General features: G+C 36.3%; 1 protein-coding gene across 3 annotated transcripts in view; it reads right to left on the reverse strand.

Moving 5' to 3' along the window:
• The window catches only part of FUBP1 (far upstream element binding protein 1), a 33,448-nt gene that overhangs the window by 10,263 nt on the left and 3,882 nt on the right, over positions 1 to 19,303 (reverse strand). Inside the window, exons 5-20 of one of the 3 annotated variants that reach the window (XM_050977551.1) lie at positions 18,711 to 18,760; positions 18,547 to 18,618; positions 18,192 to 18,249; positions 17,567 to 17,729; positions 17,389 to 17,487; positions 17,203 to 17,304; positions 16,425 to 16,527; positions 16,240 to 16,340; positions 15,513 to 15,654; positions 14,621 to 14,781; positions 13,710 to 13,864; positions 13,551 to 13,630; positions 10,672 to 10,800; positions 9,987 to 10,061; positions 5,581 to 5,726; positions 4,859 to 5,208 (exon numbers count right to left, since the gene is read on the reverse strand). In XM_050977551.1, the coding sequence (XP_050833508.1) occupies positions 5,200 to 5,208; positions 5,581 to 5,726; positions 9,987 to 10,061; positions 10,672 to 10,800; positions 13,551 to 13,630; positions 13,710 to 13,864; positions 14,621 to 14,781; positions 15,513 to 15,654; positions 16,240 to 16,340; positions 16,425 to 16,527; positions 17,203 to 17,304; positions 17,389 to 17,487; positions 17,567 to 17,729; positions 18,192 to 18,249; positions 18,547 to 18,618; positions 18,711 to 18,760 (1,645 nt within the window). In that variant the 3' untranslated portion in view covers positions 4,859 to 5,199. Of the gene's footprint in view, positions 1 to 4,858; positions 5,209 to 5,580; positions 5,727 to 9,986; positions 10,062 to 10,671; positions 10,801 to 13,550; positions 13,631 to 13,709; positions 13,865 to 14,620; positions 14,782 to 15,512; positions 15,655 to 16,239; positions 16,341 to 16,424; positions 16,528 to 17,202; positions 17,305 to 17,388; positions 17,488 to 17,566; positions 17,730 to 18,191; positions 18,250 to 18,546; positions 18,619 to 18,710; positions 18,761 to 19,303 lie in introns of those variants that run through there. The other 2 variants (XM_030226422.2, XM_018912325.3) reach the window with 2 other exon arrangements.

Raw genomic sequence — 19,303 nt, forward strand, 5'->3', positions numbered from 1 at the left:
TAGTAAAACAAAAAGCTTTAAGAAGAGTATTTTCATGAAGTGCCTATTGTCTCCATCTTAATGCAGTAAGTTTATTGTCACATCTCTAAACACTGTTTTTTAAGGCTACTGTACTACTTTTCTCTAAGATCTCCTGACATCAGCATTGATGTCACTCTGCTAACATCCATCGGAACCATTGAGATGAAGCTTCGGGGAGGAGTAACTTTACAAAAAAAAAAGGTCACATTTTAAAGCACTTGTGTATAGTACTGTGGCTGAATCTGCTTTCTTCTACAGTTACCTGCTCCAAGTCACTCTATGGCCTCACTTAAAAAAGGGTAACAAGCTGCATGGTGTTTTGAATTAGTATTTATTCTAATAACCACAGAAACATTTTACTTCCTTTTTTGTGGGTGATGTTCATTTACAGAAGTACAGGTTGATAGAATAATTTTGCTCTGAAGCTGTTACTTCAAAATAACAAAGGCAGGAATAGGAGCATAAAAAAGACAAAACCATTGCTATTATTATTCATCAGTTTACATTTATTGAGAAAAACCATACAAAAACCATTATACAGTTAATGTGTACCCATATTACATACAATGTCAATGCAAGCTCAAAACCACATTTTTGTAAAGCATTCAATTTACCTCAAGTCCAAGCTGCATCTCCCTAAGACACTGTTCCCATCACAGTTGCCTTTTAAAGCCAATCTTCTGTTTACACACGGGTAGTTTCTGCAGAGAACACTTTTCTCAGGACGAAAAGGCATTTCACATGCACGCAAGAGAAATATTTGTGCATACACAAGAGTTTCATAAGGTATTACTAGGGAAGAGGGAATCCTGTCAATTGTTTGCTTTCTGAAAAGCCCAGTCCTCCCTTCCTCCCCCCACTTCCAGAGAAAAAGCAAAATGGAAAAGAGCTTTTAGCATGCAATGGAAAACTTAAGAATCACTCTGGAAAAGAAATGGGGAGAAATAGTTTCTACCATCCAATAAAATATCACTAGTATAAAGATGAAATACTTCAAGACAGGCTGTGCAAGTGAATCACGATCCTGTCTGCCTGACAAGTGAAACAGATGACTTAAAATTAAGCCACACTAAAAGAGTATCCACCTGGTATTTTATTCAATGTCCTAATAAAGTACAGGCTGCAGAAAGTGATATGAAAATTCTTTTCCTACTTGGAACATTAAGCTTGCTTTTAAAACTTTTCTTACTCTTCACATTCATTGTGGGACACTAAGTGGTGATGTGTGGGCTAAGCAGGAAACATTTCAAGACACTTTGCGGACAAGTTCACTGCATTTCTAAGCAAGTTCAATTATCTTTCTGGCTACTGGAGTAACTCCAATAACCTACTGCTGTCCCAGGAACTCTGAGTTTGGAGACAAGAGTTGAAAAAGAAAAGGAACACTATGCTCTGCACAAACCAGCATGCCAGTAAGCCCTGCAGTGAGAAAGCTGGAAGCCAATACACCTCAAATGCTACACAGAAGAACATCTCACCTTCCACACACTAGCAACATCCCAATACACTGGCTTTTTCTTCTCTATCTCCTCCCACAGGCTAAATTAGCAACTGAAAGACTGTTCAAGATATTTCAGGAGTAACAGTTGAAGGAAAAAGTACCATGTAAAAAGGAAGTGAACGAATGACTCACCCCCACACTAAATCCACAGTATCAAAATCCAAATGGTACACACCTACCCTCTTCTCACGTCAAAAATGAAGTTACATGTAAAGCTACAGATGAAATACTAAGTGGCTTGAGAAACTGAAGCACAACTATTAATTCAGTTCAAAAATCAGCTTGACTGTTTAGAAGAATATAAAGTAAAATATATGGTTTATATTATTAAATCACAGTTTAAAAAACTTTAACAGATTATGGAACATTAATGGTCAAACAAAGAATACTTTAAAGAATGAAAAGTGATCAAAACAAAAATTATACCCTATATCATTATGTATGGGATACATTTCAAATCTGTTATGCTTTTGCCAATTTTACCTTCTACATGGAGCCCTTCTATGGTCCATGCTCATCGGCTCACCAATGGCATACACTCAAAGGATTCCTCTTTACTGGTAGTAACTATCTCAGGACCTGATTCTATGAGCTATGATTTGGTGCTTGCAGCATCTTCAGCACTGTGTGTGAAAATGAAGGCAGTATTTTTGAATATTTTCCTTTGATGTACAGATAAGCAGGACTTTTGAAAGAGGAGCAGCACATTTTAGAACCAGAATAACGAACAAAAAAAACCAAACAGATGCTGCTTTATGTTAAGCTAAAAAACCAACAACAAAAGCTCAGAATAAAAACCTGTACCAGACCATCTGTAAGACATTTAACATTTTATACTATCAAAATATTCAGCAATTCAGTTAAAAATATCAAGAAACAGCATAAACTGACTGCTATAGCGATAAAATATTATTTGCTATACTGTTAACTGGTGCTCATGCTTTTTCAGTTAAAACATACTCATCTCAAACTCCAAAATCTCTTTTCCTACCATGTCAAGTATGAATAAGCAAACTCCACTAACACACTATAACTGTAAGACAAGTTATCAAGTTCAGTGATAACAACAAGAAGTCATTCTTTACATTTAGGTCTTACAGATTAAGTGGGAATAGTACCCTATTATAAAAAAAACATTTGTGAAGGCTGTTGACATTTCTAACAAAAGCAATTCCTGCACATTTTAAAGGTTTTGATTCTTTAATTGCAACAATTATCTATTTGGGTAAAATAACAAAAATTACTTATTCTGATCAAGTTCAATTACTGCAAACTAATAATCTTTTCTAAAAAAAAAGAAAGAAAAAAGAAAAAAATACATATTGACCTAGAAATATAAACAGTTGTTTAAAAACTTAAGATTTTCCACTCAAATGGAACCGTGAGTAACAATGCATTTGGGGAAGCAGCAGATTGCTTTTCAATACACAACCACAAAGATCTCACAGGGACAACATTAATGTACTGAAATATATTAATTTATATACTTCCTTAGGTTGTGCTTACCTGTTGCTTTTTTGCAGCAGAACCTAAGGTGGAAGGTCTGGGAAGGCACTGTGAAGTATAAATAATTGCACTGTTTGCAATTAATAAAGATTTTATACCTTAAATGAATCAAAATCAACAGCCTCCATTTTGCGAATGATAAACGAATCCAGTGAATTTAATTTTGCTCACTTTAGTACATAATAAATGCACCATTCTGTAAGGTTATCTACAAAATACCATGCAAAATACCTGAACTATTAAACTTAATACCCTACACTAAAGATAGCAAACACTGTCCTAGCCTTCTTCAAGCTACTAGCAAATTCCTAGCTTTAAAGGATAAAAATAATTCCTTCTATTTCTACAGCACAATGCATACATTGCTGATTACCTGAAAAAACTACTTCAGTTTTCAAGCCTGAACTTTTACTTCTCTGTGCAGCCACCCTAAAAAATTTATTCTCAAAGCAACAACATGGTGTTCCAAAAATTAAAGCAATCAACAGTTATAGAATTATTAAAACATACCTACATCACTACATATCCACAAAGATCCATCTGGAGACAAAGACAACTCTGTCTAACAAGTGGTTCCAAAGACTTCAATGTTATGATATGCATACTTTAAAACACTGAATGACAGCTGTCTCACATGAGTACTAATGAAAGAAACTCTTAGATAAACAGAAACATGATTTTCTTTAGCTATTGCTAAAAGTTTCAGAAATACTTACCCACAAAACTCAGATTATGTGTATGTATATATATAAGCAAACCTATGTTTCTGAATTAAGAAGCAATTATGATTTCCTAAGATACCAGCACTGTATTCCAACATAATATCACACAAATACAGCATTTGCATTATGTGGAACATTGACAAAAAGATACTGTTGCAGTTCATCAATTTGTCATTCTGATGTACTTACAGTGCAATGCTCCTTGAAGGAACAATCAAGGATGATACACAGCACAGTCCTCCTCACCCCTATAGAGCTAGTTCTATACTGGCTGGATCAAACCTGCACTTCAACAGACAATGGCAAGACAGACTGTAGTGCATGTAGTCTAATATATGCAAAGAGCCAATAAATATGCAACGAGCAAACACAGGATTTCAAGAGAATCAGCTTTTTAGTATGAGCATTAGAGCAATAAGAAGTTTCAAGTATATATAAAAAAATAATCAGTTGATTCAAATACTTGAATATTTACAAAAAGAGAAGTTATCTGCTCTGCAGGAAGCTCTCAACCACTCCCATCACTCAAACAAAACAGCGTTTTAAGGACAGACGCAACTTTTGTAACTACTATGCATCACCACATTGACTTTTCTACACTGAATTTTGAAGTGGACTACTTTAAACTGAAGGCTTAAGCACGTTACACTTAAAGTAAGTTTTATAACTAGTCTGAAAAAATCCGTAGAATAGTTATGCAGGAACAGTTTTGAAGTATTCAATTGAAAACAAAAGTTATCTGTTATAGCAGCTGCACAGGTCTGAAACAGTGGTCATGTATAAAAGGAAATTTCACTGTTAATGCAATGGAAGTATGCCAAAAGATCATCTTCTTAAACACATGCAGTTTTAATCAAGTAGAAAAAAAATTAAGGTATCAAGATTACTGGTGCTAGGCAGCAAAATACAATGAATGAAAGAGATCCTCCATCTACAGCTATTCTGCAAGAGGGGAAAAACATGCTAATGACAAGTTTTTAAACTCAACAAGGTTTATGGGGGGAAAAAAAAACCCAACTCATTTGTGTAGCGGTACCTTGATTCAGCGTTGCAAATCAATCCTATAATCAATACTGCATATACCCACATATCCAACTTACCGACACAGGAGGTTTCATATTATTTATTGTAAAGCACAAAACAGGCATTTTAAAAGTGATAAAGTATACATTGAAAAAGTACATTTATATCACAAAGCATTGACCACATAATTGCAAATACATTTGCTGGAATGTGTACATCTACACTAATACTAAAAACAAACCATTTTTTCATTTCTACACAGAAATATTACCTCCTATCAGTAGTGATAGATATTTTGTACATTTTCAAAAACACTATTTTTTTTTAACCAAATTTAAGATCTTCATCAAGGCGTCTGCATCCATACATTTAACAAAGGTTTTTTCCCCCACACAATGAAGCAAATACTGTATTGTCCACTTCTTATTATTGGCCCTGTGCAGAAGAGATACATAAGAGATACACAAAAAGTTAAAGAAAATCCTTTAAATCGAGCTAACTCAGGAGTGAAGCCTTTAAGAAAGAAAAATTGGTTAATGTAAATGGTGGTGGCTTCTTGCATGGTTTTCAAAACCCTGGGAGGAGAAAGTTTTTCTTCTTTTTTTAATTAAAAAAAACAATCACCAAACATATGGATAGATACAGAACTCAAGTTATCAGGTAAACGAAGTCATCTACTCATTATTTTGATAGCTATTTTGCTAGAAAAAAAGATGCATACCCCAAAGGAACAAAGCAGGAGACATGCAAAAAAATATCTACAACCACTGAGACAGAAGCCAGCCAAAAACCACTTTAGGACTGTACCTGTGGTGCTGGAGGATGCTGTGGCATTCCCTGTGGACTTGTCTGAGCGTAGTACGCTGCCTGCTGCCTGTAGTACTCAGCCCACGCTGCGCTGTAATCTGGCTGCCCGCCCGGAGGAGCCCCAGCAGGGGCAGGAACAGCTTGACCTGCAAGTAATTGGAATTACACAGCTTTGTTGTTGCAATAGAAATGAGAAAATTTCAAGATCTCAGCACCTAACAAATATCACCTAGCAATATTCCTCCAAGGCTTTGAATAAACTTGTGGCTGCTTTTTTCAGCCTCAACACACATTCTATTACTTTAATGTAATGACTCCCATGTAAATCAAAATTAAGGAACCGTAAGGACAGTTTTTTCAGCCTCTTGATTCATAATCATGTATCATGATTAAAGCCTACTGACCTAAACAAGAGTAGCATTTAAATACACATCAAGAGGCAAAACTTTTTGTAATCCACCTAGACTAATTTTATCTTATTTTACAGACTGCATTCACTAGCTTAGCAGATGCCAATTCATGCACTTCCCCACTTCTGGAATCCTTCCTTCAATTACAAAGTTATTGCAGGTTACATCTTTCAAAAAGTGCAGTATTTTTTATAAACATTTACTTCACTACAGAATACAGTCCTGAAATGTGCTTCCACGCTTTGATGAAGTTCCAATCCTCTAGAAATAACAGCATGTACAAATACATTTTTAAAGACAGCTCAGAATCAACTGACAGACTAAAATCCCAGTGACAGGCTGATATACAGGGACTCTTCAGCATACTAAAAAAACACAAGCAAAACAATACAAGAAAATTACAGCCAACCTTTTAGTTGTGCTGTTCCTCCACAGGAGATCTGTCACAGACATCTTTATTTCCATTTTCCTCCAACTTCAGAAACACCAAATACACCCCCCTCTTAGTACCACTAATCTTTACGATTTCTGAGAGATGTTTTTGCAGTTACAGAATAGTCACAGTACACAATGTTACCAAACTCCAAGCAAAGCAGCACTCTCTATACTCTAAATATCTGTCCACGCACACTTGCAGGCACCCAGACAGAAGGGTTTTATATGTAGTGCTTCATTTCCTTCCTGAACTTCCAGACCAGAACTTTTATTACTGTCCTATGAAACTTTCGATTTACATTCTTGATGGGTTATTTTTCAAATCAAAAGTTCTAGTCAGAATTAGGATACTACCAAAAAACTACTACCTCTGCAAGTTTTTTCTAAGATACTAGGAAAAAAAAAAATCCCAAACCCAATAGAAACAAATCACCACATCATGTCACCCCACAGGAAATAAACATAAGCAAAATGCAAGACTGCACCCTGTACAATTCCATGTGCACCCAAACTGTCTATTCTGTAATGAACAGAAAGGGGCAGCTTGCACATGATAAGGGCGGGAAGTTTTCTGTTCTACCTAAAACCACTTCACTTTTTATTTGAATACAAGACCACTGAGCAACTTTCTGAGGAACATGAGTATCAGAAATTCTAATGAAGTGTCTTCTTCAGTATCAGACTGAAGGCTAGCTTTGTTTGGTTGTTTTTCTTTAAATACTTACACAAAGAAAATTCACATGAAGAATCCTAGCTATTCACACTACTCCTACACAGGTGTTATCTTTTAATCTTCTAAAACTACTCACTGTGAGTAGTTCTGAACCTACACATGGAATTTAGCAGTTTACTCCAAGCTTCCCTTCAATGTAGAAGCTGCACCTGCTCGTTAATATCCACTTATGGGTAATCCTGATCAACTCCATACAAAGGAAACATGAGAAACACAGAACACCTCCCCTTTAAGGAGGGCTGAGAAAGGAAAACACCAGCAGATTTTACAGTTCAACATTATCAAGGGTGATTCTAGTAAAAGTAAACTGTTGTTTATTCTTTCCACTACAATGCTGAAGAATCTTTTAAAAACACTCCTATTTTATTATTGAATCCTTTAAATGTATGTCAAGCCCACAATTTATGGGAATGACTTTAAATGATAAAGTTAAAAATTCTGATAGTGACATATAGATAATTTACTAATGATCATGACTCCATGTTTAAAGGGAACTGTTATCCAGGAGAAACTTTTTTTGAGTACTTGCTACTCAAAGCAGTAGCCCCTGAAACAAGGGTCTGAAAATGGAGATGGACTTTGCCACTCTATTTATGACTCAGGAAACAGGTTAATATTCAAGTCACAGTGAAAAATACAGTGAAGTGTTCTCTATGATTAGCAGAGTCACATCCCACCAGCAGGAAGCCACTTTGAAAACAGTGTTATTGTTTGGATGGGCATATTATGGAGTGTTTTAGCATTTTCAGATCTCTCATACTTAACTAACTACAAGAAAATCCACAACACCAACTGCAGTATTACCGGCAACTTGTTCAGCTTCCCACAAGTATTATCAAAACAGTTTTTTTCAGCAGCAAAAATAGAACTGACCAGGCTCAGCAAGTCTGAATTGCAGCTCAGCCCTCTCTAACAATGTTTGGTGAAATCATCTGTGCTGTGAAAAACCCGAGTCCTCAAAGAGCAAGTGACTTGCAATTCCCATCCTTTGGCACAAGTTAATGGGGTAAGAAGATAACAGTACTATAGGAAGCACAAATGGTACTGGAAAGCCTGGAGACCACAAAAACTTGCTGGTGGACAGCCTTCCTGTCCATCAGGTCTTCTACTGACCTTCTACTGTTAAAGAGGTGGGGAAAACAAGCCCCATTATAGCATTATGTCAACTCCAGCTGAATTCCTCTTTTTTAAGTGGCTTTAAAGATAAATAGTATGTACCACACCAAGACTCTGAAGCAAAAAGTTTTGATGATTTACAGGTAAGTTATGTAGGTCCAGCCATCGAGAACTCTCCTTCAGGCAAAGAACTCAATCTGAACTAGAAAAAGTAATTAAGATGAGAACTGCCCTGGTGTTTTTCTTCTAATTTGACTGTCTTGGCATCGTTCACATTTTACAAGCAACTATTTTTTATCTCCCAATGTGTTTTTTGGCTCAGACTCCTCTTTGGAATTGCTCCTATAAACTCCATCCCGACACCTTATAACTTGCTATTATTTGATCTGTGCAAGTGCAAGACTAGTGCAACCTAGACTTTGCTTTCCAAGACAGCAAATTAGCAAGATGGCAAAGTGCCTACCAACAAATAACATTATTTTAAAAAAAAGTGAAAGCCACCCAAAAGTCTGCATTTCAAAATGTGAGCCAAACTAACAGAGACAGTAAATTGAAAATAAACAGCTGAATGAACCAGGAAGAAGAAAAATGGGAAGGCCTATCATCTTAGAAATCACATGTTTGGGAAGTGTAATTTTTCTTAGCCTGATACACAGCTGTGGAACTAAATACTCATTATATATTTTCTATAGAATTGATCACTTATACTGTGCCAAAATAAGAAATAAAGATAGTTAAGTCTTGGCAAATAATTACCAATACAGCAGAAGGCTGGTAAGAGGAATTATGCATGTTATTGATCTTAAATCTGAATGCTTTTAATATTCCATGAGAAAACTGAATGCAGTTGGAAGATGGCAGAACAGCCACCAAACCCTCCCCTGCAAACAAAGACACATCCCAAACCAGATGCTGCTGTATGTCTAGTCAGAGACATCTGGGAAAGCACTGGCATTCCTAAGGCTACTGGTGCTCAGTGTCCAGTCCTCCATGTCCTGCAGTATCCAAGGCAGGACACCACAGACAGAACAGGACCAGAATTTAAAAGGTAATGTCACTTTCTGCCAGTGCATAAAAACCACATAATCTTTCCTTACACACAAAATAATGGAATAATCAAGTTAACTAGCACATTAATTTAATTTTTATAAAGAAAACTACAAACAACATATAATCTGCAGTTCAAACACGGCTCTAAAGTGCTGCAAAGCAAATACTATTTTAAAGAAGGCACAGTATAAATAATAGCTAATCATGATGCTTTAGTATAGTAACCGGAAACACAGAAAGCAAAGCACAAGAAAAAAAAAATCATATGTAATCTGAAGAGAACTGGGAAACAATTACTAAACATAAAAAAACAACAGCTTCATAAAGCAGATCAAAGTGAACTTCAAAACTTAGGAAATATACTTTAAAATAGTCAGATTGAAACATTTAAAAATTGCTGTTTCTCAATGATCAAAGACATTAAGTTTGAAGCATTTTTGTGAAGCTGATTACTAACCTGAATAACATGAAATGCCTAAAAACAGCACTAAATTTAAAGTCTGTTTCTCAGAAGTATTTGGTTCAGAAGACACATGACTGTGCATTCAATTTTTTTGGGCTAAAAGCCCTCATTCCCATCCAGCAAAATAAACAAATTTCCTACAACATTCCACAGTGAACGTGGAACAGAAAAAACAACAGAAAAACCCCTGCACACTTACCCATTTTTTTGTAGTACTCCTCCCAGGCCTTGGTATAGTCAACCTGCCCTGCTGGTGCTGGATTTGGCTGATCTCCTGAATTACATTAAAAATAGTCAAACTAAAATTACTGGGGTTTGTTTCACACATAATATAAATTATCGACTGAAATTTTCAGTAACAGTCCCACATGACACGACTCAAATCTGACACTATAAACCTCTGTGGTACAAGCGACTACAATTAGAAATTACTAGTAAAAAAGACATGGTTTCAAGATTCAGGAAGTGCATACCACTAGCAATACAAATACCAAAATTCAAGTGGTAAGCCTCAGCCAGGCACAAAAATTAAAATAATACAACTAAACACCACAACTGTAATTCTCCTAAACCCACTGGAAGTGATGCAACCATTTAAGGAAATGACAATCAACAGCTTAGCTCATTATGTTTTTATTTATGACTGCTTTATGTAGTCATTAAGTCAGCCCACATTGCAGCAAAATTCTCTTTGGAGTACATTCCAAGACAAATACATTACCCTTGTTACCGCTGAAATTAATAAAAGCAATATTGAAGGCTACAAGCAACAGAAACCAGCTGCTTAAAATAAATTTACCTGACACAGGAGGACAACAATAAAAAATAACGGGGTATTTACACCTCCAGCAATGAGAAATCTGTCCATTTCACTCAGTATCTACCTTGTCCATTGGTTTGGGTTGTAGCTGGTCCACCAGGAGGGGCTGCAGGTGGTGGTTGTGCTTGCTGCTGATAATAGTGAGCATAATAAGCTGCCCACGCTGCTGAATTGGGATCTGTTCCTGGCTTACCTATGAAAACAGAACATAATAATTTATAACAGCACTACTATGAACAGGATGCTGTCCTCAATCCTGTCCTAGGCATTCTTATTATCCTCCAAGGAAAAAAATTCATCTAAACAAAATATCCATGTACATCTTTAAAGTATTTTTTCTTTCTAGCATAAGCTTTTGATCAGGTTTCAGACTAATGTGCTATACAAAGTGTACTTTCATAGAGCTGATAAGATAAAATAACTTTAGAACCTTTACTACTACAATGCCACTTATTAATCTTACACGTGGTAAACAGAAACAGATTTTTCAAGTTTAAATAAACAGTCATATCAAAAAATGGCAGCAGCAATGAATCCTTCTAGCACCAAACGATTTCAGTGGTTTTACTTTTGTTAGAACCTCACGCTAATGACACTGGCACCGGTGGAGGAGGCATGCCAAATACATATTTCTGAAACAGAAGAATACAAGACTTACTACGTATTTGCAATGCTTGTCAGTTAAACTTTAAGGTAACAGTAAAATAGAGAAACACACAGCATTTCAAGAACCTGAATCCACATACATGGCTATTAGGCATCACTGTTTACTTACAGCTTTTTAGTATAAAAAATAATAGAAACAGTTGCATCTTCTGCATCTATCTCATGATTCCTTATTTTCATCTACATCTAGGTAGGCCAATGATGCTGCTTCCTAGGGTTTTATTGCTCTGTTTCTCACACTTAGCCTTTAGGAATGGCTTATTCTTGTTGAATCACAGATTAATTACATTAAAAGACTGGCAATTGACAATACCTGAAAATCTACTATTAGAGAATGTAAAATGTCTTATACAACCAGCACATATTTGCAAACAGTATTTGCAGTCTTAAAGAATAAAAGTATCGGCAAAGAAACTCAGCCAAGTGAGGAGAGAATTTCACAAAAGGACATGGACACAAGTAGAGAGTAACTATACATGGGAATGGAAATACAACCCTCCCTAAACATGTAACAGGTGAGTAATGAAAGATGAAGAATTCTCCTGAAAATGTCATTCAAGAAGAAACTCAGAACAACAAATTAATGCTTAATGAAATCCTGTGACAAAAGTCAGATGTAACCACTTCAAATGCACAAAGGAAAAAATGTTAGCCCATTACTTTCTGTTTAAATTCCATCAACAACAGTGGATTTAAATTAACACTTCCTATATTCTAAGGTTACCTGCAAATATCAAATAAGCCATTGCTCAATTCCTCCCCCTCCTCCTTAGCTACTTCTCTAGAGCAGAAGAACACAGCTGGATTCAATAAATTTCCAAAGAAATTTGACTGTAGTAACTAGCTCCACTTTCACAAGACAAGGGCAAGCAAAGTTCTGGAGAAAGCACCTCTGAAAAAAGTACTAAAATAACCTATTTGTTACACTGGAATGAGTAACTAAGTGAAAACTGTAGAAAAATCATTCAAAGAAATGCTAGTCGAAACACCAACTTCAACTGCACATATGAGAACTTCATTAGATTTTTAAGAGAAGTATTTATCAAAAACAGTTAAGGAACCATCAAGATGACATCAAGGGCATATTTGCCATTTTTCCTTACACAGCATTTATGCAGGTAAGTAACTTCAGAAGAGTAAATAAGGTGGGGTGAAACAGGCTGTAACTTTTTAGCAGTGGTTTTGCATTAAATACTTTTGCTTTGAGACTAAGTCACTTTGAGCCATTCTACTTCTAAAGGAAGTCAGGAGGCATTTTAAACACCGAACTGAGTACATGCAGAACTACCTTGTGCAGAAGTTTGGGAACTAAAACCAGCAAGGGCTCTTTGCAAAGAGATAACATGATACATACACGGAGCCCCCTTCTCCACTAACAGAACCTTGTCAGGAACAGTGGCTATCATAAAATATCTACCATTGATAACAAAAATATTAACTGATATCTTTTGGCTCAAATTGTGAGGAAAACTCCACCTCAAACAAATGAGGTACAACAAACTCAGCATCTAGCCTTACCATGCCTTCTGTGGCTGATGTTCCATTTCCCCATATCCTCTAGTCCAACCAAAGGATGTAAACTTAAAGAAAAGCAGGATACTACAACTTTGGAAGGTGTAATTAAGTAAGAACTCCCAATCTCGACAAAGATAAACAGAAATAAAAGAAACAAATTCTACAAAGATAGTTTTGTATTTTCTTCTGAAACCTATGATAAGCAAAAATTTAAAATACACAACCCTAACTACTAGTTTTACTGTATTAACAGCAATTCACCAAGGTTTTAGCCCTCAAAAGGGACTCAAAATACATTGGAGCATCAGACTCATAAAAGTAATTGTAATAGCACAAAACCTAGAAATATCACAGCATTAACTGCAAAAAGGCAAAATCAGTAAAATAAAATACAAAAGTGATTTACTATTAGAGAAAAGACATCCTTATTACAGAACTTTATGCAAAGCCATTGATTTAAGATAACTGAATTGCACAAAATCAGTGAGCCAAGACTTGCAAAAAGTATCATAGTGTTGCAATATCAGTAACATTTGTAAAGAAACATACTCCAACTGTAACAATTAAATTTCAACATTTCACAAGCCACATATGGAAAGTGCAAAACAAAAGTAAACTGACAATCAGTGAAAAAAGCCAGAAGAGGAGGAGCTTTTCATCTTTAGGAGCGTAACACAAGTAACTGTACAATGCATATACTTGTAAGGACAATGGATGTACTTGAAATATTACAACACAGCCGTACAGCTGTGCATTTCTTACCTGGGTCTGGTGGGTTTGGTGGCTGCCAGTGCGGATAAGCATTTCCCCATCCCTGCGGAGCATATGGAGCTGGAGGACCACTATAAAAGATCATACACACAGTGAAGACAGTCCCAGGGTCACTCCACCCAGAAGAAAGTCAGCTGAAGTAATACTTACTGAGGTGCAGGACCAGGAGGGCCTGGGTTATAAGGAGCTGGATTATACGGTCCCATGGGAGCACCAGGACCCGGTGGCCCAGGAGGTCCATGCGGGCCAGGAACAACACCATGGGGACCATGGGGAACAGGTGGACCCAATGGATTCACTGGACCCTGTAACAAGGGTGGAAACAGAGATGAAAATACAATTTTTCAGCATTTTAAAAGCATTTATCTGAACAGTCAAAGAAAGTCTAGAAGGTTTGACTGGTTTTAAAGACAGTTCCCTGGAGAAAATAGCTTATTTAAAGTTTGATTAGGCTTAGAGGTAGTTAAATGCAGCTGTGGCAGTAATAGCAACTAAAAACCTGCATATATTTTAGTTCCTTCTTGAAGAAGTGAAGGATTTTATCAAAATCCCACAGATTTTTCCACAAGTTGCACTAAACTCCCCACACTCTAACAAGACTATCAGTTCTAAAATAAATCAATACATCTAAATCTGACTAACTAAACCTGCTTGTAATATCAGGCACAAAAAGCCTCTATTAAATTTGATGACATGCACACACAGGCAAACAAAGATGCAGGGAAACTGAAGGTGTAACTTTGATAAGAACTTTACCCAAACATACTGGGATTGAAAAACAAAACACACAATTTAGTATCACTGACATCTTTGAACTTATGAATTTTTTCAGATACGCAAAATTAGCATTTTCAAGAGCACACTGTAAGATGTTTAAAAGATGAACTGTTTCCATTTCAAGATTTTGTTATATTACTTTAAATCCAGATGACCATTATTATCAATTTATTACCTGATTAATCTGGGAAGTGAAAGGAAAGAGAAATCTCCACAAAGGAGACTTGCTTTCTGCTCTGTTTAGCTCTAATAGTAAAGGAAGAAGCAGTTAGTTATCCACTCACTCCAATCTTTTCTTCTATAAGCTGTCGTGCATAATCTATTTGCTGGGGTGTTCCACGGATAGTAAACATCTTCATGTTTGGATCGGCATTAGGTGGAGGATTTCTCTGAAGTTCTATTCTAGCACCAGACTGTTGGCTTATACTTTTAATAGTTTCACCACCTACAATGCAATACAGAGTTTTTATGATGTGCATCAAAGCAAAAAATACCGATTCATATCAGAGAAAGTCAACTGCATGGAAGCCAAAAACATGAAAAGGCACCTATTCTTATGAGCTGTTCAAGAACATTCCAACAATTCAAATAAAATCTCTCCAGTGTAGCATAGAGCTTTAATGGCAATAAACAAGTATAATAAAATTTTTAAAAGGTTATAAAAATGTTACTCAGAAACAGAAGCAAAGAATTCCTACAATCTCGTATGTATTTTTTTATTTCTGTAAACATCTAATATTAGACATTAGTATCAACTGGCACACATGGTTATCACTAAACACAAACTTAAAATCCAACCTCCCTATAAAAGGGGCAAGGAAGCCCAAATGACAAAAAAGCCCCAGAGGCTGACCAGGTAACTGGCTCCTTCTCTTAAAGGATCCATAGAAGTTATATGTACCATTAGTATACACAAAGTCTTCAAAACAAGAGAAACTGAGCAATCAAAATTTTAAATAAATCACAGAATCACAAAATATTCTGAGTTGGAAGGGACACACAAGGATCATGGAGTCCAACTCTTAAGTGAAAGGCCCATATGGGGATTGAACATACAACCTCAGCATTATTAGCATCATGCTCATCACACATCTCTCTAGCATGGCACTTGTCCAAACAGAGAAGCTGAGAGGTTTTTAAAGTAACATACAGATGTACATATATAAGATATATTACCTTTTCCAATGATTAATCCAGTTTTGCCAGTAGGGACAATAAAATTGAACTCCTGTAATCCACCAGGAGGCCCCATGTTCCAGTTGCCTTGGCCCCTACCCCTTCCTCGACCACCAGGTCCTGGTCCACCAGGGTTACCAGCCTAAAAAGAAGCAGCACAAATGAGCACATTCTATAAAATTACTGCAAACAAATAATGCAAACAAGTTACATTACATCATTGATAAGGAAAAACTGATTCACTATTCAAGACAATTTTGGTAGCAGTACCTTTTATGGAAGGCCTAAATCAACTTCTAAAAAATGTTCTGTACAATTCTGCATAAGAAAGATGAAGGAGGAAAGAATATAGAAGCAAGCAAAAACTTCACACATACAATGATGTAATTTTTGTCTGCCTTCTGTAAATGCAGCAATGGGGCTCATCTAACAGCAAGCTTTCAAACACTGATTACAACCAAAAGTAAGAGCTTATTAGCTATTAACACAAAACAGAAGCAGCAGCTCTAAAACCAGACACATCAAGAAATGCCATGACTTTGAATCAGTATGGTCACTTGCAAAACTGTAACTGTAAAAGTAAACATTCATATTCAAGACCAAACTTTTAAGCAGATTCAAATGGCACAATTAAATTATTTTCTCTAGTTACACGCACTTTTTGAAAACTCTGGGTCTTTCCAAAAGGTGGGCAGGAGATTTTAAACACTGAACAATGTTACCCAACCTGAACACTGCGAAGGAGATCTGTAATAATTTCTGCAGCATGCTGACATCTGTCAGGAGGCCCTGTGATCTGGGCTATTCTATCTGGAGTTGTTCCATCATCTGGAATAAAAACGAACTATTCCAGTATATGCAATTCAGTAAATTCACATTTAAGTCACAAAAACTTATGAATGGGTTACAAACCTGGCTTGAACTGGATCCTAACACCAGCATCATTCTGGATCTTTTTAATCATCTCTCCATTTCTTCCAATTACAATACCTACAGCAAATCGTGGTATTGGAACCTAAGGAAAAAAAAAACCCAACAAGATGTTGATGACACAGATATTACTAAAAAAAATCCTCATAATGAAAAGGCTAGAGTTGTAAACGAGGGCAAAACCAATGCCACTTCAGGCTTTTTCAAGGATATATTTCTTATTATCAAGTCACAAGCCTAGCACATACTAGACTACGACATTAAAAAGAAAGCGATCCTATGCTTTAGAAGTTCTCATAGCGGTAGCAATCCCAATGGATTTTACTCTTCTAGGAAAGAAGGAAAGAAGGAAAGAATTTACAGCCTATCTAAAATGCAGATTCTAGCAGATGAAGCTTTTAAGCCTCTCCCTGATGAAGTTACTAGGCTTGTGACTTGCATTAACAGCTGGCCTTAAATAAGATCTGTAAAGGCCAAAGTCCATTTTCAATGCTGTTGTAACATTATATACTTGACCATAAAATTTACTTGCTAATTTGATAAAAAACTCCAGATATTTGAAATTGTTCATAACTGCTGGCAATGTAACGTGAATGCTGCACATCATTCACTATCATAAATTCAGCAATGATCAAGTAATACTTACATGCCACAACCAATGTTTGAAATCTGGTTAAAAGCTTTCAGTGGTATTACCCAACTTAACATTTTAAAGGTAACATCTCAAAATACAGTGAACAAGTTTTTCAACCATGCTTACGTCTATCCCTTCATTTCCTCCTATTCTTGACCCATATTCGTTGCGCACCTCTCTAAAGCCACCTTGATCACGAATTAACTCCAGCACCATTTCCTTGGCTTGCTAAAAGAAGAACAAAAGTTTGTTCAGGTACTGCAGCATCCAAACAAAATTTTAAAATACTCTCAATTGTGAGGCATTTCTTACCTGAACTTTATAAGGGTCTCCAGTTATCCTAAGGGGCTTGTCTGCACCAGTGTTCTGTGGCCCATCTTGAATCATGACCATTTTGACACCTGCTCGCTCCTATTTGACAAAAGGGAGGTTAATACTCACTCAAATCCACATTCAGTACCATCATATTTAAAAGATGATACGTATATACCTGTAATTGTTTAATTGTCTCGCCACCTTTCCCAATAACTAATCCTGCTTTACTTGCTGGAATCATAATTTCTTGGACTGCATTTCCAGGTCCATCACCATGATGAAATCCAGGTGCAGGTCTTCCCTTTTCAACTATCTGATCAAGCAATCTTTTTGCTGACCTGTGAAAGAAAATACACATTCATAAATACGTATCCCTGCAAATATCTATTGCCCACACCTATGCTGCTTGGCAATTTTTAAAATTTGAATAGTTCCTGCAAAATAATTATGGTTATTATCACTAAGAAATATGAAGCAATCTCAATCAATCTGCAAAAATAACTTAAAAAACCAACTGCAAAATAATAAAACCATCCCAATATTGGAATTTACAAGATGGTCCTTCACCAATCATATTTAATGAAGTTACCTCCTCAAGGTCCCTGAACATAGTTACACTCGTCAAAGTTTAATTCAGAAGAAAAGCCGCTGCTTGATTCAGCATGCAAAGTAAGGACATTTGTACTTGTAACCACTACCAAATAGTGGACAAAAGCAAGTATATATTCACCACGTGTCAGATCAGCTGCCATGAGAGTAAAATCATTATTACAGTCCTGACATCAGTTAAAAATACTTACTGAACAGACTCTGGTGTCCCAGTTAGCATACATGATCTTTCAGGCAGGCCTCCACTATCTGTAATCATAAAATAAAACCAACTTATCAGCAGTGTTAAATCAGAAAGAGATTATGAAATTTACCATAATACACAAACTACAGGATTTTCATATTTAATGAAGAATAATCATTGTATCCCATTTTGCATTTCTTTAGCCCAATGCTGTCATGATTAGCACAAAAAAAAATTTAACTTGTATCTTAAATGAACGTTCAGGCAATGAGAAACAATGAGCAATCTTCTAGACTTCCTACCCACCAGCCCCCCTATCCCTCCAGACAGACAAGTCAAGCCCCCCCCCCACAAATACTTACCAGGTGCAATCTGTATTTTACAGCCAGACTCTTGCTGTATGCGTGAGATCTGCTCTCCACCTCTGCCAATTACTTGGGGAAAGAACATACAGAAAGGTTATTTGTACTAACAGTACCTGCTAACATCCCCCACTATACTACAAGAGCACACCTGTACTACTTACTGAATCCAACCATCCCATCTGGAACTTTGTACTCCTCAGTCATCACAGACCTACAGCCAATGTTAAACAAAAGTTGTGACCATGCAGAGACCACACCAGAATTACATTTACATATATCCTCCCACGAAACTAAAGCAAGCTACTGCCTCACCATCACCCTGCCTTACTTGCCTCCCAGTAACTTTAAAAGTCATTATGCAAGCACAGTTCTACATAAGCTGACAACACACAAATAACACAAAAGGTACAACTGTTGTACAATGGTGAAGTTAATTAATAAAGCTTATTAACAAAGAGCATACAGTTAAATAATAAATTTAACTCTCTATTAATGGATGTGCAGAACACAAAAGGCTACTGTAGCATTTTAAGTTTCATCTGTATACCATCAAAGGATGCTGCAAATTTTGGTATCTCAGAACTGTCCAAAGCACAATAATACCTGGATCTAGTTGTTTAGGTAAGAAATGACTGGAGAAAACAATGAACTTATAGTCTGAATTACTTTATTTGGTTTTAGGTCACTCAGCTTTGCTTTTTGTTTACAAGATGGCATCACCTTTCTCTTCAGATCAGCTTCCAATTTCTAGCTA

This window comes from Serinus canaria, chromosome 8 (assembly GCF_022539315.1).
Source record: "Serinus canaria isolate serCan28SL12 chromosome 8, serCan2020, whole genome shotgun sequence".
Classification (NCBI taxonomy): Eukaryota; Metazoa; Chordata; class Aves; order Passeriformes; family Fringillidae; genus Serinus; species Serinus canaria.